A 20,276-nucleotide genomic window follows, 5' to 3' on the forward strand; every position below is an offset into this window, starting at 1 on the left:
GAGTAGGTGGGTCTTTCCTACATCAGTATCTCCAACAACCACACACTTCACAGTCTGCATTATGACAACTTCGTCTCCAAAGAATCTGAAACAAAATCACAATACTTTACACATGCCTCTTTAACATCGTTGATGGATTTTGTTCTTTCATGTTCATTTAACACTTCAACACTTGTGCCCGTTCCACTGCAGGTAAAAAAAAAACTTTATTGTAATGTCCATTCAACATAATGTTAAATCTTGGTTTGATTTGTTTCCAGGTCAAACTGAAATCTAAAGCATATTAAAACATTAGACATAAAGTAGTTTTACTATATTATCTTCAAGGTGTTTATTTTTGACCAAAGATGTAGCAAACATATCAGTAAATAAAATAAAATGAAATAGGTACTTACCTCCTAAATCTGTTGCAGGGTCCTGTAGTTTGCCTTAGTGAAAAGAAAAATGTATTAACTAGGAAATGACACAGCTTCTTAAGCAGGCAGTGCTTTAACATCAAACTTAAACAAGTCTCGTCTGGTTGGTAAGGAAAGGGAAGTACCTGCTGAAAATTTTGGAATTAGGAAATACCCTCAAAGTGTTGGGAAAGACACTGTGTCATGTCATGTCATAAACTGACATAATGAGGTGCAACAATGTAATTCACCTTATCTTACCTCACAACAGATAGACACAAAACACAAACTTGTATTGTTGGTTCATCTTTTTTCTCCAAAAGATGGACCTGCATTACTTCTACATACTATACAATATATACAGTATATGTATGCGATTTAGATGGGATGTGATCAATTAAATCTTTTTGGCAATATAGAACAGAATTTATCATACACACTCACCTGTAACATTTTGCCATCACCTAAGCAGCCTCAGTCCAACCACCACGTCTGTCAGAGTGCCCTGCCTCATTGGCACCTCTCTAGTCATCAACCTCCCAGCACCTGCTACAGTCCTCACTGGGCACATAGACACAGGATTGGTTGACTCCTGCCTGGGACACTAACTCCTTACTCTAACTGTTTGTAATAGTCATCTTAAATATTCTGTCCGAGTCTGCTAATTGAGTCCTTCAGCCTAGACTTAAGCCCACCTATGGTAACAGTAACACAGTAAACTGTCTAAACTTCTGACAAACAGCAGGGATTCTTTTTATTTATTTAGTGGGAATTTTGACGTTCTTTTGAACAGGCTATTTTAATAAAAGAATGCATATTAACTCATGCAATTGACTTTTCCAGATACTGTAGATCATTTTCTAAACAGTATTATTATTATGACTTTGCCCCTACTAAAATTCTGACTGCCGATAACACAGGAAAAATATTTCAATGTTATGTCAGTGCTGTAGGAATTACAAAAACCAACACGATCTCAGTATTTAATAGGCTAACAGGAATAGCGTTATTATATTTTATTGACAATGCTTAACTTAAAGCTAATATAATCCCATGAAATACTGCTGCAGTCTTTCATGAATTTCCAATTATCTAATAGTGATCTGGTTTGAGATGTTCATTATTCAGTGATCACAATTAGGTAGAGATACGCATCCAGGCTGCAGAATTATGGCCAGGTCAGGCATATATGCTCGATGAACGTAGTTGGAGTACAAGTAACGGCTTGGGAATTAGACAGCCTGACAGATGTTGGTATTGTTGAGTGCACAAATCATTACCATCCACATCCTAGGTCTTTCAAGCGTGAGGTGCGCTTCTGCCATCTACTGGTTAATACGCAAACATCCCAGCTAGTTCTGATCCTTATCTACATTAATCAATGCAGATATTCAAGCTTTCCAACTTTTCCTTCCTAATTATATTATGAAAGTTCCATAAGGTAAAAAAATTTTCCACAAGTTTGGATTCTCAGGTTCCCTAATTTTATTCTTTTGTAACTCTTAAGGTACATGACTCAAGAGTACACAAGACTAATGGCATCTTATGCAACAATAAACAATAACAGATATTTACAAACATAAAAAGTGCTTTACAGTCTGATTACATATTCATTAATTTGCCCCAAATTCATCTTTTTAAATAATCACTACCAGAAGCTTTTATAGGACTCTTACAAAATGGCAGAACGAAAAAAACAGCTATACAATCCAAGAGTAAACTGGGTACATTCATTCATTCTCTGACACTTGAACTGAAAAACGGTGTCCCTGAATGTGAAGTGGCAGTCTTACACTTATGGCAGTTCCTCTAGGGTTGTTTCCTCAAACAAGCTCAGCAGGTTCTTGGGTTCAAGGTTAGGTCGGGGTAAAACCTCCTCTGTAAGGACCCAGTTGTAATTACGCCGCTGTGAGGACTTGGTGGATGAAGGATGTCGCCTCTGAAGGGAGTTGATGCTATTTGTATGGTGCTCTGCATGTATGGGGCTGGCACTGGGGGTCAGTGTGTGGCAAGAACCATTTGAGTGGATGCTGGAGGGGGTCTGAGCCAAGTTACAGGAGGACCAGTCACTCTGTTGCGAGTGAGTAGGTGTGTGGGCAGGACTTCGATGATTGTGTTGTGGTGAACCTGGGAGAGGAGTGGATGTGCTTTCCACAGACAATCGAGATTTGACCCTGTGGAAGTTCAGAAAGGTAAAAAATTAAGCAGGGGATTTGACGAAAACAAATTAAAGTCAAGGCAGAGACAACAATAGTGGCCCAGTAGCCATTTCTTTACTTGTACAATATCCATACAACAAAAGACATTTCTAAAATATAACATACAGTGGTGTGAAAAAGTGTTTGCCCCCTTACTGATTTCTTATCTTTTTGCATGTTTGTCACACTGTAATGTTTCAGATCGTCAAACAAATTTATATATTAGTCAAAGATAACACAAGTAAACACATCATGCAGTTTTTAAATGAAGGTTTTTATTATTAAGGGAAAGCAAAATCCAAAACTATATGGCCCTGTGTGAATAAGTGTTTGCCCCCCCTGTCAAAACATAACTTACCTCTGGTTTATCGCACCTCAGTTCAATTTCTCTAGCCACACCCATGCCCGATTACTGCCACACCTGTTCGCAATCAAGAAATCACTTAAATAGGCAGCCACATTGGAGGGTTTTCGGGCATGAACTGCCTTTTTAAGGTCATGCCACAGCATCTCAATTGGATTCAGGTCAGGACTTTGACTAGGCCACTCCAAAGTCTTCATTTTGTTTTTCTTCAGCCATTCAGAAGTGGACTTGCTGGTGTGCTTTGGATCATTGTCCTGCTGCAGAACCCAAGTTCGCTTCAGCTTGAGGTCACAAACGGATGGCCGGACATTCTCCTTCAGGATATTTTGGTACACAGCAGAATTCATGGTTCCATTTATCACAGCAAGTCTTCCAGGGCCTGAAGCAGCAAAACAGCCCCAGACCATCCCACTACCACCACCATATTTTACTGTTGGTATGATGTTCTTTTTCTGAAATGCGGTGTTACTTTTACGCCACACATAATGGGACACACACCTTCCAAAAAGTTCAACTTTTGTCTCGTCTGTCCACAGAGTATTATCCCAAAAGTCTTGGGGATCATCAAGATGTTTTCTGGCAAAACTGAGACGAGCCTTTATGTTCTTTTTGCTCAGCAGTGGTTTTCGTCTTGGAACTCTGCCATGCAAACCATTTTTGCCCAGTCTCTTTCTTATGGTGGAGTCATGAACACTCAGCTTAACTGAGGCAAGTGAGGCCTGCAGTTCTTTGGATGTTGTTGTGGGGTCTTTTGTGACCTCTTGGATGAGTTGTCGCTGCGCTCTTGGGGTAATTTTGGTCGGCTGGCCACTCCTGGGAAGGTTCTCCACTGTTCCATGTTTTCGCCATTTGTGGATAATGGCTCTCACTGTGGTTCGCTGCAGTCCCCAAGCTTTAGAAATGGCTTTATAACCTTTTCCGGACTGATAGAGCTCCATTATTCTCTTTCTCATTTGTTTTTGAATTTCTTTGGATCTCGGCATGATGTCTAGCTTTTGAGGATCTTTTGGTCTACTTCACTTTGTCAGGCAGGTCCTATTTAAGTGATTTCTTGATTGCGAACAGGTGTGGCAAGAGAAATTGAACTCAGGTGCGATAAACCAGTGTTTTGACAGGGGGGCAAACACTTGTTCACACAGGGCTCTATAGTTTTGGATTTTGTTTTCCCTTAATAATAAAAACCTTCATTTAAAAACTGCATGATGTGTTTACTTGTGTTATCTTTGACTAATATATAAATTTGTTTGACGATCTGAAACATTACAGTGTGACAAACATGCAAAAAGATAAGAAATCAGTAAGGGGGCAAACACTTTTTCACACCACTGTACATATGGACTAGTCACATTTTATAAACTCAAGTGATCCAAAGTGAGAAATTCTCTTCTGTGCCTTCAGATTAAAGAGCAGGGCAACTAGCTCATCAAGCTCATCACCCGATTGACAGAGAGATTCTCTACCTGTGTGAGAAGGTGGGAGAAAGCTCTGGGTCTGTCGGACCCAGCGAAAACACGGCATCATCCTCTGGGCTCCCCAAATCAGCATGCATGGCACTGAGGGGCAGAGTTAAATCCTGCTCCCAGCTGTCCCGTGGAGGAGTGCAGGGCACTGGCTTGGTGTGACGAGGAAGAAAGGACAAGTTGAGGGAGGACAGGAGCCTACACCCGAAGCACACCACCAACTATGAGAAAAAGCCCAGGAAAATAAAAACATATGGTTTGGTGTTGAGAAGAAGCATACATGTATGTTTCAGGTTGCCTTAGATGTTGCATATTTTTACATAAGCCTGTTTAATGTTTGACTTTGTAAAGACTGCTGATACCATGTTAAGTCACTCAGAGTAAGGCTACATATTTAATCATGTAAATCAAACTCCCAATGTTAAATGTTTAAAAAAAAACCTTACATGGCAAAGGGAGGCCAGTGTTAATACTGTCTCGGTGATCATTAGATAGATGCGCCTTTTCCATCTGTGTTTCCTAACAGAAGGGAGGACAAGAAGTTCAGAGACTGTTGGCCTCTCAGAGGGATCTGGAGCCAGCATCATCCGCAGGACTGTCTGCAGCTCGGTTGACAAACCTGAAAAAACAAAGTGCAATATTAAAGATATAAGTCATCTGAATAAAAAACATCAGACAAATGAGGACTTATAAAGAGGATCTTACCACGAGTAAATTCTGAAGGAAGACAGCCTTGTCTGAGCTGTTGCCAGCCTTCGCCACCATTTGGAACCTCAATATTACAAGCAAGCTCCAGGATAGAAACACCCAAACTGAATAAAAATGATATATTTAGGTGCTTATCAATCAGTTAAATATTATAGGATATTGTTTAATTTTCTCATATATGGAATTTGTACCTGAAAACATCTGCAGCAGGGCCATACTCCCCACGGAGCAGCTCAGGGGCCATGTATCTGGGATCGCCCTCCTGAGCATCTTCTTTCACTTTCCCCTCCACTGGTGCTGTATTCTTCTGATTGAGCTCAAATAGCAGCCCAAAGTCACCCAGTTTGAGACGGCCAGAGTCAGTGATAAGGACATTGGCAGGCTTGAGGTCCAGATGAACAAAGCCATGAGAGTGCAAGTGCTGCAATGCTGACAGGAGGTCGCAGAGATAGGCCCATGCTGCAGGCTCATCTGGATTGGAAAGTTTTAAAATAAAGCCCTGTCAGTAATGCTTAGAATGTGACAATTAACTGGAGCAAGCATAGTATATTAGGTGTATTAAAAGCCAGTGCTAGCATCTGCCTTATTGTCCTTTACACACAGACCTGGGCCAGGAGCTTTGCTCTCTGCATGGAGCAGCAAGCTGGTGCTACACAGCTCTGTCTGAATGTACAGTCGGCCCCACTCCTCCCAGGCTGCCACAAAATTCAGGATGTGAGGGTGAGGACACAGGCGCTCATGGTTCCGGGCTTCCCTCAGACTCCGGTTCCTCTCGCCGTTACCCCTGAAGCGTTGAGCAGAGCGCTTCACTGCATACTGGTGCCCATCCTCATTGCTTTGCACCTAGAAAAATAAATACATTGCTGAGGCTTTGTCATCTATTCAGGAAACTCAAAATGATTATCTTGGTCAGACAGAAAATATGACTTAATATATAATATTTGAATATATTGTGATACATACTGTATAACATGACTTCCTTTCAAACTAACCCAATGTCCAGAAACAAAAGACAAGTAAGACATGTAAGAGATAATATGCACTGCCCATAGCTTTTAAATCTTCAACCTGGCTTTACTTCTCATCTTCATACCAGAGGCTATTAATTTCTCATTCTACACGTGATTCATCCTGAGCCATCAGTTTTGCTCAGGTATGCAACAAAAACACAGTATTATTTCTTTAGGAAGATGGACAGCTGTTTGTTTTTTTTTATCACATCACTTCCAACATCCATCCTGTCCCTGATAATGTAAAATAAAGCAACATATAATAGAACATATGCACAGGTAAGGTGACAAACTAAAAGCAATACCAACATAAAGTATCTTAGTAAGGTGTTGGGCCACCTGAACAGCTTCAGTGCAATGTGGCATTGATTCTGACCTCTACTGGAGGGATGAAGACTATTCTTCCAAAAGACATTCCCTAGTTTGGTGTTTTGATGATGGTGGTGGAAACACTAACACGTCAAACCAAAATCTCCTATAGGTGTTCAACTGAGATCTGGTAACTGCAACGGTCACAGCAAATAATTCACATCATTTTCATACTCATCAAACCATTCCCTGACCCCTCATGTCCTACAGTATTGTCAGGGGTACTATCATCCTAGAAGAGACCACTCCCATAAGGTTTTTCCTTTAATTTGTCACCTGTCTGCAGAGTATATACACATACCAGTTTCATTCACACAGACACACATATTTCTGTCTTACTCACCTTGTAGACCTCTCCAAAGGATCCTCTTCCCAGCAGGCCCAAATTAGTGAAGCACTGACTGAAATATGACTGCTGTTTGCTGCGGTCATATACAGAATTTGGAGGCAAAGACTTACTAAGCGAACAAGACAGGGGTGTCCAGGGGGATGAATGCTGCGGGAACATCCTGCTCAAAGGACATCCCTTTGATGGTGGCAAGGGGGGCAAAGAATGTGAGAGCCAGGCAGGAGAAGAGCAGGATGAGTTGGACATAGACGATGAGGAAAAAGGGAGACGACGCTTTTTGAGGGAGAAGGACTGCTCTGCATGGGCGAAGTGGGCTGGAACAGGGAGAGGCACCCTGGACACTGTGGTTTCCACTGCCACTGACATTATGTAGGGACTTTTCAGCGCCTTAGTTTGAAGACAGTGTGCTGTAATAGTCAAAAGAAAACCTTTAACATTTTAGTTGATAGTTAATTCAATGTACTTTTTTATATACAGATGCACATAAATGTGCTTTTCTAAAATTATGAAGAACTAATTTATCATACTCATTTACCACAGAACACAAGAAAACAAAATAAAGCCTTTTCTGTCCAGTTTGGTTACATTCCTTTATCACAATCTGACATCCTGAACATCCTGCTTGACAAGCTGGTCAGCTCATTTGCAGAGCAACAGGTATATAAAGTGGGAAGCTATGGGCGTTATGAGGTAGAAAAGAGCTGTTAATGTAACGTAACGTTACTTAGATTAACTGAGTAAAGCACTGTACTGTCATTTTCAGTTACTCTGTTAAATTAGCTTGGCTAATTAACATTATTTCATAAAGTAGCACTATTCATTCTTGGCATTCGCAAATGTCACCTCCACAAATTCTGGCTAACATTAACTAACCAAGGGCGTAACGTTACCCACTCATCAACACCATAACAACACGACTAAGTGAGCTAGCTAAGCTAACTTACAGCCAAATAACATGCTGTAAATGACAGTTCAACGTTATTTAAAGCTGAATTTGCTAAAATAATCGCACAGACCATAATCCAGTGTATACGAGACACCGTCCTCAGCACAGTGGGGTTCAGAAGACCGCTGTGTTCAAATCAAACTGCGCCGCGTACACCCTTCAAGCATGTAACTACCTCGCGCCAAATTCTGAACAATATACGTAGTCCGGAGTACCTGCCTTTCGTGAATAGACTGTCTATCCGAATTGCGCAATATCCGCAAGCGGTGCAGTTTGGGATTCTGCTGTACAACACAGAGCTGGCGTAACTGGCTAGCTAGCTGATCACTTGAAATGGTAATTTTATTATTATTATCATTGATAATTTTGTGAGATTCATTCCTAGATAAAACCGTGAATCAACGTTAAACGCTTTGTTCAAAGGATTTGGTAATAAACTATACTGTTCTTTATAGAAATGTTTGGTTCAGTTTGTGTTTGCTAGCCAGCTAACGCTAAGTTAGCTATGTTAGCCTCGCCTTCCCATCTTTAACAAGAGGTTGTAGCGAGGTAACTAATCTTAGTTAGCTTGATTAACCTTGGAAGTGACGTAACGTCAGGCAACCACAGTGACCCCGTTACATTAGGCAGATCAGATGGGTATGTGCTGTCACTGGAAGACCTACAACGGTTATTAATTTAACTGTCAGGACTCATTTTGACTCAAAAATATCAAGGGTGTTTCCTGTGGCTAAACTCGCTTTAACGTTAGCTCAGAGCTATGCCTGCTTGCCATCGCTGGCTATGATTAACTAGCTTATGAATTAGTTAAATGCCAGCCTCTGTCCGCAGTTAACTAGCCAGTCAAACGGGCAAAACAACTATGTTACAGACTTAAACGCACTTAAAATGTATTTGCTTATAAGACGCTCAGTCTACATACAGGTTAATATGGTGTCATGTTTGGACATTTATACGACACAAGTCAGACAATCCTACTGCAATGCGTTGCCAAATTAAGAGGGATTGTGTCTGTTATCGAACTTTATCGTATTTTACAGAGGACCATTATTTGGAACCAACATCAAGCCGTCATCTTTAGGAGTAAACAGCAAATCAAGTTGTCTTTGACATAGTTGTGTTTTTAATATATATTTCTGTGTCCACTTTCTTTCAGGATGTGTTCTTAATGATCCGGCGTCACAAGACCACAATCTTCACAGATGCCAAGGAGTCTACCACTGTCTACGAGTTGAAGCGAATTGTTGAAGGAATTCTTAAAAGACCACCTGAAGACCAGCGGCTCTTCAAAGTAAACTTATCAGCTACACCAAACTTAGTCCTGTCATGTAACTGACAGTGTTACAGAATCAGATGGATTAGTTAGATGTTTTTGTTTTGTTGAAATAAATACTATGCATCTTAGCATTTTCAGTGACAATGGTATGTTACTTTTGTTTTGTAAGGGTGACCGAATTCACTGACATGAATGCACAGATTCTGATGGTATTATGGGATTCTGTGACATTTTCAATTCTTGTTCCACAGGATGACCAGTTGCTAGAGGACAGCAAAACTCTGGGCGACTGTGGATTCACCAACCAGACTGCCAGACCTCAAGCCCCAGCTACAGTTGGTCTAGCCTTCCGCATAAATGGTATGTTTAATTTATGCTGTTTATGTGATTCTAAGAAGCAGATATACTTTAGTTTTTTTTTTTTCCTCAGGTGTTTTTGTGCAAAACGTGTTGCTTGTCTTTCTGCTTTTTTCCCCCAACATTATGCTGCTCAGCTGGGTGGGGAGTTATTCTCTAATTATTGTTTTGGACTTGTGTGTTTAATGAAATAGTTCCACATCAGTAACAATTTGCATGATAAAAGGAAAAGTTAATCTTCCTCAGTCTCATTTAGGCCCTCAAGATCTCTAAATTGGTGTTGTGTGCAAATGTTTCATATAGGGTTTATTTGCTAGAACCCACAGTAATAGTTATAATTGCAGCAGAATGAAGCTTTCCCACTTGACAGAAATTTGCATTGTGCCTTTTATTCAAAATGCGTCATAAAAGATGCAAAAATCGGTATTGCTACCTCTTCTGCAATGGATTACTCCCTGCATGGCTTCTGAATGTTGCTCCAAAATGTTGAATGTGGGCAGTTTAATGTCAGTTGGTCACGTCACCATCAAACTCTCAATGTAACCAGCTTGATGCCATATTGTGCATGAGTTCACAGTGCACAAGACATGAGTGACAGAAGGTGAGTATATCATATTTTAGTTGTCAGTCTGAAAATACTCATGAGGTCTTCGCTGGTTTCAGACGAAACAAACTAGTCCATGTGACCAAATTCCCCTTGACATATACAGTAGCTGTGGCTTAAATTACCCAACTCTTAGTTTGAGCATATTACTCAGACCTGTTTTAAGCATGTCATTAGTTAGCTCAAACAACAAATTGAGTCGATGCACATTCACCCAGCAACACTTGCTTGCAGTAAATGTTCACAACAGCAACTTTGTGACATGACTGATGTAGCCATGTGCAACTCTGCCATCATGAGGGAGCTAATGTTTCCTTGTCTCCTCTGTCCTCCAGATGAAATGTTTGAGCAGCTGCACATCGAGGCCTTCTCCAGCCCCCCGGAACTACCCGATGTGATGAAGCCTCAGGACTCTGGTAGCACTGCCAATGAACAGGCGGTGCAGTGATAGCAGGGAGGGAAGTTGGTGTGTGTGGATTAACCGCAGTGGAGAAGTAGTGGGGTGGATGATATGTAATGTAATTTCTTTTGATGGATGGGGACATTATAGGAAACCCAACCTATCCATGTTTCCTTCATGCTATCACCCCAGCATCCCTTCAGTTTACTTCACAGATTATTATTATTATTATTTTTTACTTTTAATGATTTCCACATCACATGCAGTTCTGCTCCTCGATTTTTCTTGCTCGATACCAACTGGCTCAAATGTTTTGAGTGAAGAAGTTGGTTTGGAAGTATGAATGTGTTTATGTATGTGTGAGTTGTTGTAATTATTATCATTAATATTTTGGAAAGGTGAAGGTATACTTGTGTGTCACAGTGTTTCAGAAGCATCATACATAGGTGAGGAGTTCAGTGTGTGAATTGGAAAACCGCATGAACAAATTCAAAACAAAGGCTTTGTGTTCACAAAAACAAATGAACCTTCAACTGATAAGTTTCCTTGCCCAGATTTTTTTTTCCCAATTGAACATTTCGAATTTCATATCAGGGAAGAGTTTCTTTATAATGATTGCTACTTTATTTTTTGTTGTCATTTTGTTTTTTCAGTACGATTTACTTGTCACTTGTTGGTTGTATGGTTTGTGCCCTGAGACCAAGGGCTCTTGGACAACAGTCTAAGGACATTCTGTCTGTGATGCAGTAAACAGAAGAGGAGCATTTTCCTGTGTGTGTCACACTTTAATTTTGAAAACATCTCACCATCATCAGTGTGCACTTTCCCTAATCACACAAAGTTAGCCTGTTACTGTGAGCTTGCTTAATTAAAACTTTTTCCTGTTTTGTTTTTTACACTTCGGGTTGAGTTTATTTTAAAGTGAGCTTTGTGTCTGCATTTAAAGACAATATCAAAATTGTAAGGGTCTACTGGATATCAGTTGCTTTTGCTAATTACTCATTTGTTTGGGAATTCACACCACTTGCATCAATATCAGCTCAGTTCTGCACCTTGTTCACAGCAGGCATTTTCAATCAATAAATCAAACTTTATTTATATAGCATCTTTCCTACAGCACAATGCAATTCATTGTGTTTACCAGATCAACAAAGGGCAGAATGATTTGCCACAGCAGGGAAAGTGCAGGTGAAACAAATTTTATTAACAAGGGCTCTTTCAATCAGGTGTTGCATTGAGTCCACATGCACAAGAGCCTGGGATCAGCTCACCTGAACGGAATGTCTCAAAAATATAAGGTCTGTTTTGAATTTCCCATGTCACAGAGAAAGGAAGTATCCAAACATACACAAACACAGAGAAGAAGAACTTAAATACTTGCACAGAAAAGACACTCAGTACAGTCGTTTATCCCAAAATTTTTGATGTGAATTTCATCTGTGCTTTTTCCGCTATAAGTCAAAATCTCTGTGTACCAGGTCTAAAATATAAACCAGGGGCCATGTCTTTTAGAGCAGCTCTGTGCCAAAATCCAACACTTTTAGGTTTAGAGTGTGGTGCGTTTTTCTAAATACATTTGTTTAAACAAATTACCAACTAACTGACTTGCACCAAAGGTAGTCACATTCTGGGGCCCTTTGGAAAATATTTGTATACATTGAACACTATTTGATGAAACTCTGAAGACATGCTTAAAGTAATTTTTAAGTTTGTCTTAATACATGCTCTTGTATAGAGTGAAAAAGTCCTCAGTCCCTAGTTGTTTTTCTTGTTTGTACACGCTTTCAAAGATGTGCTAAAAAAGAAATGTCAGTCTGATAATAGGACATTTCAGAAATAATCTATTCTGTAATTTCAATATTAAATAAGTAGGCTGTAAATAAGAAATGGCAGAGTAAATGATGGAGTCATTCTGTTAAAAATGCCCAGGTATTTTTTTTTTTTAATTCAACACAATCTAATGTGAAATCACTTTGAGACTTTTGGTTTCTAGAGTATTTATGGGAATGTGAATTATATAAAAAATGCAGTGTTCTCCTTTAATCCAGGCATGAAGCAGACAGTGCTCTTAAAAGAGATTTTTCCCTATTTTTTAATCAGTGACATCACCTAATCTATCAGTTTTAATTTTAATAATTTGCAGCATAGGTTTATAATAAAACATGCTTCTTTTTAAGCCTCTTCAAAATGATCACATAGTCGTATGCATTTATATTAGTTTGTAAATGCTGGTATGGGATGCAGATATTAAAATATAAAAAAAATAAATGGATAAAACATTTTCTTACAAGCTTGTTTTTAAAGGGGGCGTTGGCCCGCCAGTGTTTATTCTTGGTTTATTTTTTGTGAAGGCCAATATTTTTTCCAATATTTTATTCAGGCACAAGTTCACCGTAGCAGCGACCGCGCGTCGTAGCGTCACTAAATCCATAATGTTCCCAATCCCATATATGGACTAGGAATGTCCAGGATGACGTCTTGTGTGCGGGGAATGCGGGTTTGCGACCGCATCTATTTAACTACGCCTTCTCCGGTCTGAGGTCCTGGTAGGCATTACACAGGAAAAGAGGGGTGGAGGAAAACGAAACGGAACCTCCTCCCCCTCCCCCTCCTCCTCCTCCCTCGGCGGATAACGGTATCCAAGAAGTTGTTCAGGACCGACGCAGACAATAGCTACGAGGCTGCCCGTCTCGCGGGCTTTGATACATGCCCATCACTACTTATTAATGCAGTGCACGTCCCCGCTGTTTCGCACAAAGAGGAGACCACTCGGCTGAAATCATATCATGGAGGATTTAGGTAAGTATTAGTGCAGCCCTTCATAACTACATGTTGAGATATCTGGCAGGGATCTTTGGGAAGGGGTGGTGTGCCCAACCAGAGGAAATAAGGTCGCGGTTGATTCTGGCAGTCATAGTACAGGCTTTCCTTTTTCTCAAGGACATGTATGGGGCTGTTTATATAAAATGAATTTTATTGGCTGTAGACAGGTAATAACCTTTTAGGCAGAGAAAAGCTATGGCATATCACTAAATTGAACTGCCTCCTGTAGCAGAAACACTGAGGACTTTTCTCATTTTATATTCTCCTTAATATAATGCACACATACTCATACAGGTAATACAAGAACTGGTGCTGTGCTGATGCCTGGGCACCATAGAGTGTTTCATGCATGGTCTACAAATTAAATTATATTTGAAGGGATCCACAGCCGACCATCATATCCATCCATCAGAAGTCAGGGATGAGGAGAATGCCACATAATGTTAAACAGTGTCTTCTGTTTTAAAGGGGAGAAGACGTCAGAGAGGACTGACCAGCTTTTCCTGTTGATAAAGACATTGAAGTGTTTTTTCTCATTTGCAGAACAACATTATGAGAAGCTTTGTGTTTGGGAATAGTTGTGTCAGGAAGGCCCTGAAATAGCCCAGGGCTGCACTACCATTTCAAAAAGCCACAGAGTTCAATGAAAATAGAAAGGCCTTTTTCCTCATTTGTCCATTTGTTTTCTCAGAAACTTTTCTTTTATGATGTCCACAACTCAGGAATGTATATGAGTTTTAAGCAATAAGGAATGAGTAGATGGAGCCAAGCACATCTGGGCACATCTGGATTGGATTGCCCACAGTGAGACCATGTTACTGGGTGAGTGTTAGAGAAGGCAATGGCCATGTTCAAGACCCTTGATTTATGCTGTTGTTGTTCAACAGTGTTGGAGGTTTATGCACCGGATCTGGCAAGGCTTTCGGTGAGAGAGGCCACTTGTTAGGGAGGCCACTGGCCAAGACAAACAAGTCGACATGCAGCTCTAAATATGGTCATAATTCCCACTGAGAGAAGTTCAACTCCTTATATGAGCAGTTTAGTCTGTATGAGTTTGTGTGTGTGTGTGTGTGTGTGTGTGTGTGTGTGTGTGTGTGTGTGTGTGTGAGTGTGAGAGAGAGAGAGAGACAGAGACACATAGCAGAGAGGAGGAGGGCATGAAGTATATGCACAGGATTCTCACCACATGGTCGTACCAGAAGTGTGAATCATCTGGGAAAGTAACCGCAGAGATGAACTAAGGCTGGGCAAACTGGTTATGTTTAGGCTTTTAGCACGTCTATAACAACTGTGATCACCAACTATGTTTGAAGCAGTACTTTATTGGGAGTTAATATTTGGTGCAAACATCCATTAAGCAGCCATGATTTCAGTTTATAAAAACTGCCAGAATATGAGAGGTTGAGGTTCATTCTTAAGCTTGGAAACAGCAGTTAAACAGCCTCGCCACAAGGTCCTTTTCATGGCAGCACTAAGTAGGAGAAATACAACTAAATCAACTTTGTGTTGTTGTCTCACCTGATGTTTCCAAAGTAAAGAATGAACGTTGAAGCTCAGCTTTTAAGCCAACATGGACAAAAATTGTAAAAGCACACAGAAGAAATTAGAACAGCTATGACTTCAGATGTTCATAATAATGCATCTGTACATTTACTTTTGGTACTTCAACTATATTTTGACATGAATACATTTGTACTTTTAACTGAAGTAACATTTTGAATTCAAGGGGATGTTTAGATAACACTTGCCAACACTCTTCCTCTGCTTCCTTTCTGTTCAGCCATGTCTTGCATATGAATGCAGGAATGTTTGTATTTCTCACTATGACGATGGATTCGTTACCTCTGGGTGGTGCCAGTTCTGAGTGCCCCATCCTCTGACTGATTAGTGACTGGGGACATTTGCTGTCCTCTGTTTCGCGTGTGACATGCGGGCTGGTTTGCTGCTGCTGTACTGGTCACACAGGCTGTCTGTCTCTCCTTAGGAGTGCCTGAGCCACCTAACTACCCTCTCAGTCCTCGTATTGTTGTGTTTGGTACGTAACTGCTGGGCATGTATTTGTATGTGTTTCATCCTGTTTGCCAGTACGTCATCTATCCTTTTCTTAACATCATACATCGTCCAGTGTGTTGTCATCTCCATCTGCACCACATGGTTTTTAAATTCATTTCTTAACCCATATCTTTTTCAGTTGGCCTTTGATACTCCATTAACAGAATAATAATAACACCACCAGGGATATTCATATTGTAGAGATATTTCACTGAATAGGAACTTGTCTTGAATTTTCATCACAGACCACTGAAGCTGAAACCTGTAACTCCAACCAACCTCCATCACTTTCACACTGTTTTGTGTTTTATCATTTTCCCCTCTTCTCCCTTAAGATGCCCTCCTCGCTGATTTGGAGAACACCAGCTCTCCTCTAGCTCGGTCTCCCGTACTACTCACCTCTGACCCTCCACAAAATGCTAATCCTGCCTCCCAGGAACCTGCCCAAACCCGGCCGCCGCCGCCCGCTTACACCCCACAGCAAGTAGGGATGCGTTCATACCAATTTTTTTATTGCTGATTCTGACTGCATTTTGAACTTTTCCTGCAAATATTCTCCACGAGTTAATGCTGGATTTGTAGTATCTTTCTTAGTGAAAAGCTTGATTGATTGTTCATCTGTGTTGCCTCTCAGACTGTTTCTGCAGCTATGAAATCTTCCCAGAACTCCAACCCTGACAAATTATACAGGTAACTCCCTTTCTGATTTTTCTGTAACCCATTTTACATGGTGTTGTGGTCCATTGTTATTTTTAAATTTCAGACTAAATAAGCAGAATATAGTATGACCTGTGTGGAATACATTTCTTGGCCTGGCTGCAGGCGTCAGAATGCCTCAGGTCGAATTTTGATAAGCACAGGACCCAAAAGCAAGACAGAGACTCTGAAAAAAAAGAGAGAGACATTACACAGATGCAGAGCCTGACAGCCACCCACAACTCAGATTTCTTCAGAATAATTAGTATATGTATAGAATATATTATTACACAAATGGGTGAAAACTTGGTCCATTTTTGAAAATGACTGCTTGGATCTTAAACCACTGCTGCATGACTCATTCATGAATGGACAAGACCAGTGTATGATTCATGACACAGTGACCACAGTGAAGCCAACCACATTACTGGCACTATGTTTTATAATCATAGTTACTTCTGAACTCTGCCTGTTTGGTCTTTTTTACAGCACAGTGTGTAAACCGCGCTCTCCCCGCACAGTGGATCCTCCTCCAGCCTTCTCCTCCTCCTCGCTGTTAGGAGGAGGCCTGAGTGAGTTGGACCATCTGTTACAGGAACTCAACGCCACCCAGTTCAATATCACAGGTTAGTAATTGACCGAGTGGTGTGTGTATTTATATCTGTTTAAATCTGAAGTGAATCTACTCTTTTGATCTTGTTTTTGTCCCTAGATGAAATCTTGGCCCAGTTCCCTTCTTCTAAGAAAGATGAGAGGGACAAGATTAAGGACAAGGCCACGACCTCCTCCTCCAGGTACCAAATTGAATCAGTTTAATGATATCTAAAGAGCTGAAATAGTGAACTGCAATTTAGTGGGCGTTTTCCACTGTAGTTTACATTAGCAGGGGGTGGCCGAGGGGCACTGGCTGCTGCCAGAATCTGATCGGCCTTCCCCGGTCCCACCCGTGCCACAGTCAAAATGTGATGCTTGGCAATATTAATGAATAAAAATTTGCACACAGTGATGTCCCTGGCTGGGAGTAAATGAGGAGTGTAAATGTGTGTCTCACTTTTACACAAAATAATCATTTGATTCTTGATAATGTATGGTTTATTATTTCATAGAACTGGTGGGTTAATTAATTTTTTTTCATGTATTTAAAATGTGCCACCCCTCAGCCTGTGCCTCCCCCTTGCCAGCCTGGCCAAAACTTTCTAGATCCATCCCCTGCTTGCAACATACTGTAGGTCTACTGTTCTGCCAAAACTAGGATTTTTTTGATGCTTACTCCAGGTCACTTTTAGTGTACACCGACTGATTTGTAGCAATATATATATGAGTGGGGAACTGTTGTAATTAACTTTACGTTCATGTCTGTTTTGTGCAGATTTACTGTAACTTTATCAAAGACTGTTAAATCATTGAATAGGTTATAAATACCCAAACTGACTAGCTAGGTTTTAGTTTGAGCAGAATCTTGGGTTACATCAGATAAAACAGTGAATTTTGTGGGCTGGTTAAAACACGAGTTGTCTTTTGTATTCTAGTTTTGCGAAGCCTTCAGCAACATCAGCCACACTGGAGCTGGACAAACTGATGGCTTCTCTGTCAGACTTCAGAGTCCAGAGCACAGTAAGAATCCACACAACAGCTTGAACATTACTGCAAGAATATGGTTTTTTCTTCCTCCCATTCATTCCCAGCTTTAGCACAACTCACACTGATTCATTGTGGATGCATGAAGTTCTTCACTTGACTTCACGATGACTAACTCCTACTGTGTGGCCCAGCCACAAACATGCTTCCTTGTATAAATCAGTCACCAGATATGGCCTGAGGGTGGAAATTAGTCTTCAGGGAGATTTTTACTTGCTTGAAAAAATAACTTCAGATAGTTAAAAGTCAGAGTTATAGATCTGCAGTCTAGTTATTTTCCTTTTCAGCAAGTCAGTCACTAGCATGTGAGCAAAGGACATAGTTCTGTTATTGTAAGTTTGGGTTATGGGAAGAAAGAAAAATACACAGCTGGACAGTTACTGCTACCTTGTGATACTGAGGTGTTGATATTTACCTCACTGTGTTTCATTGCAGGTGATTTCAGACCAACTGCAGAGCAACAATAAGCTCTTGGAGAATGTAAATCCCATAGACAGATGTACCACTTGTTGTTTTTCTTTCTCTTCTCTTAGCCAGCTGCACCTGTCACTCCAGTGGTGACAGCGCCGCAGCAGCAGTCCGCCACTCTCCCACAGCCCTCATCAGGCGGTTCGCTGGACAGCATGCTGGGACTCCTCCAATCGGATCTGAGCCGACAAGGAGTTCAGACCTCCCCCAAGGGAAACTGTTCAGCCTGTCAAAAGCCAGTAGTAGGACAAGTGAGTTATAAGTCTACATATTGATGCATATAAGCCTTTTTTTTAAAAACTCAACTTGATATTTGCCCGTTTCATCATGCAGGTGGTGACAGCTCTGGGGAAGGTTTGGCACCCAGAGCACTTTGTGTGCACAGAGTGTGAGACAGAGTTGGGCAGTCGCAACTTCTTTGAGAAGGACGGGCGGCCGTACTGCGAGTCAGACTACTTCACACTCTTCTCCCCTCACTGTGCACACTGCAACAAGCCCATACTAAATGTGAGACACCTGGATGTGCACATGTCATACAGTATATAGGTCATTTTGAACTTATTACAACAGGATCAGCTCAAATACATTCCCACAACCCATTTAAAGCTATTTAACCTTTTCCCCCCTCTTGTTTAGAAAATGGTCACGGCTCTTGACAAGAACTGGCACCCAGAGTGTTTCTGCTGTGTTAAATGTAGCCGGGCGTTTGGAGAGGAAGGTAATGGGCAGCACATACTGTATCCTGTTTGGGTCTAACACACAGATGTTAACTGTGAACTGCAATGAGGTCACACATACAAAGAGCCTCAGAAAAAAACAAGTTTATTGTATTTATAGATTTTTAATTGGAAGTTTTCAATTATGTTCCAGAAATCTACTGATACTGACTTTATTTCTGCCATATGATCCCCTAAATGTTTAATTGATGGGGTTTTCAAAGGAGACATTCATGTCTTGTGACCTAATCTCTGGTGCAAAGGCAGTTTCACCCTTCTAAGAAAACACAGGAACACAGAATCTTTGTTTTACTGGAAGGAAAATGATCAAGTTTAAGGTTTTACAGGCTTTGAGACCAAAAAGAAAAAAAGGGAATAGTCTCATCCATTAAAAGATCAGTAAAACTGGAAAGCATTACAACCATAATGACGTTTAATGTTCCACAAACCAGTTACATTGAAAAGGTTGAGACCAGTGTTCGGCATTGTCTGGTTAACTCTTGTGATCATGTCTTCTGCAGGCTTCCATGACCGCGACGGCCAGCAGTACTGCCAGCAGTGCTTCTTGACTCTGTTTGCCTCTCGCTGTCAAGGCTGCAGCCAGCCTATTCTGGAAAACTACATCTCAGCTCTAAACTCTCTCTGGCACCCACAATGCTTCGTATGTAGGGTGAGTGTTTGTCTCTGGGCTTGAGGACTGTGTCCACGGATTATGCTGGTATGTGCTGTAGCACTGTAACACTAATTAACTCTGAGAAAAAGTCAGGTTGATTGGAGAAGGAATATATAGGGTAATATTATACGCAGGATCATAGATAGTACTGCGGACAGTTGTGGGGGGTTATAATGACATGATGAGGACTTTAGATGCTTCATTTACACATGTTGGGTTTTTTAAAGGCTCACTAAACAGAGGTTGGTTGGTGGTGTGTCACATGGTGAAGTTCTGGATTTATAACCTCAGTATTTCTAAAATCTTTGCTGGAAATAGGTCATGGAGCATTTTTGAAACCAACACACTGTTATTAGTGTCACATGATTCACTGATTCAGACATTTTCCCCATAACTGCCACAGTAAAGCTGTTCTGTGACTGACAGTTCAGATGTTGGTGGTACAGTGTGAGTGTGCATATGATGTTCCTGAAAAAAGCTCTCAGGAAAAACTACCATGTAATAAATGTTTTCCAGACACCCTAACGCTAAAATAAGTTGGGATGATGTCATGACAGAGTTGTAATTTCACATTACAGCTCTGTAATCAGGGCTCTCTGTCACTGCTTTTCTCTGTCACTGCCAGCAGCCAATCCTGGGCCGCTGTGTCACTGCCATGGGGGCCAAATTCCACCCCCACCACCTTGTGTGTCACTTCTGCCTGAAGCCTCTGAGCAAAGGCTGCTTCAAGGAGCAGGAGAACAAGCCATACTGCCACCCCTGTTTCATCAAACT

General features: G+C 40.9%; 3 protein-coding genes and 1 pseudogene across 7 annotated transcripts; 2 read left to right on the forward strand and 2 right to left on the reverse strand.

The window, feature by feature from the left end:
* Window positions 1-950, reverse strand: part of LOC109973614 (rho-related GTP-binding protein RhoG-like) — a 1,859-nt pseudogene extending 909 nt beyond the window's left edge.
* A 913-nt stretch (window positions 951-1,863) lies between these two features.
* Window positions 1,864-8,397, reverse strand: pkmyt1 (protein kinase, membrane associated tyrosine/threonine 1). Of its 3 annotated transcripts, none has more exons than XM_020623369.1 (8): window positions 8,377-8,397; window positions 6,848-7,260; window positions 5,731-5,968; window positions 5,317-5,596; window positions 5,123-5,229; window positions 4,864-5,036; window positions 4,418-4,638; window positions 1,864-2,569 (listed from the first exon to the last, which is right to left on the reverse strand). In XM_020623369.1, the coding sequence occupies exons 2-8, from the start codon at window positions 7,217-7,219 to the stop codon at window positions 2,191-2,193; spliced, it is 1,770 nt and encodes a 589-aa protein (XP_020479025.1). In that variant the 5' UTR covers window positions 7,220-7,260; window positions 8,377-8,397; the 3' UTR covers window positions 1,864-2,190. The 3 variants fall into 3 exon arrangements, with proteins under 3 accessions (XP_020479025.1, XP_020479024.1, XP_020479023.1); XM_020623368.1 differs by lacking the exon at window positions 8,377-8,397 and adding an exon at window positions 8,019-8,081; XM_020623367.1 differs by lacking the exon at window positions 8,377-8,397 and adding an exon at window positions 7,870-8,012.
* Window positions 8,047-11,202, forward strand: LOC109973625 (elongin-B-like). 2 transcript variants are annotated; one of them, XM_020623370.1, is made up of 4 exons: window positions 8,047-8,135; window positions 8,956-9,090; window positions 9,327-9,435; window positions 10,372-11,202. In XM_020623370.1, exons 1-4 carry the CDS (start codon window positions 8,133-8,135, stop codon window positions 10,482-10,484), a joined length of 360 nt encoding a protein of 119 aa, XP_020479026.1. In that variant the 5' UTR covers window positions 8,047-8,132; the 3' UTR covers window positions 10,485-11,202. The 2 variants fall into 2 exon arrangements, with proteins under 2 accessions (XP_020479026.1, XP_020479028.1); XM_020623372.1 differs by lacking the exon at window positions 8,047-8,135 and adding an exon at window positions 8,417-8,438.
* A 1,683-nt stretch (window positions 11,203-12,885) lies between these two features.
* LOC109973642 (transforming growth factor beta-1-induced transcript 1 protein) lies at window positions 12,886-20,045 on the forward strand. 2 transcript variants are annotated; one of them, XM_020623391.1, is made up of 11 exons: window positions 12,886-13,235; window positions 15,244-15,294; window positions 15,647-15,795; window positions 15,946-16,001; window positions 16,497-16,633; window positions 16,720-16,801; window positions 17,537-17,621; window positions 18,179-18,364; window positions 18,447-18,620; window positions 18,750-18,831; window positions 19,351-20,045. In XM_020623391.1, the coding sequence occupies exons 1-11, from the start codon at window positions 13,223-13,225 to the stop codon at window positions 19,521-19,523; spliced, it is 1,188 nt and encodes a 395-aa protein (XP_020479047.1). In that variant the 5' UTR covers window positions 12,886-13,222; the 3' UTR covers window positions 19,524-20,045. The 2 variants fall into 2 exon arrangements, with proteins under 2 accessions (XP_020479047.1, XP_020479048.1); XM_020623392.1 differs by lacking the exon at window positions 15,244-15,294 and having other exon boundaries at window positions 12,887-13,235; window positions 19,351-20,043.
* The last annotated feature ends 231 nt before the right edge of the window (window positions 20,046-20,276 follow it).

This window comes from Monopterus albus, unplaced genomic scaffold (genome assembly GCF_001952655.1).
Source record: "Monopterus albus unplaced genomic scaffold, M_albus_1.0 scaffold297.1, whole genome shotgun sequence".
NCBI lineage: Eukaryota > Metazoa > Chordata > Actinopteri > Synbranchiformes > Synbranchidae > Monopterus > Monopterus albus.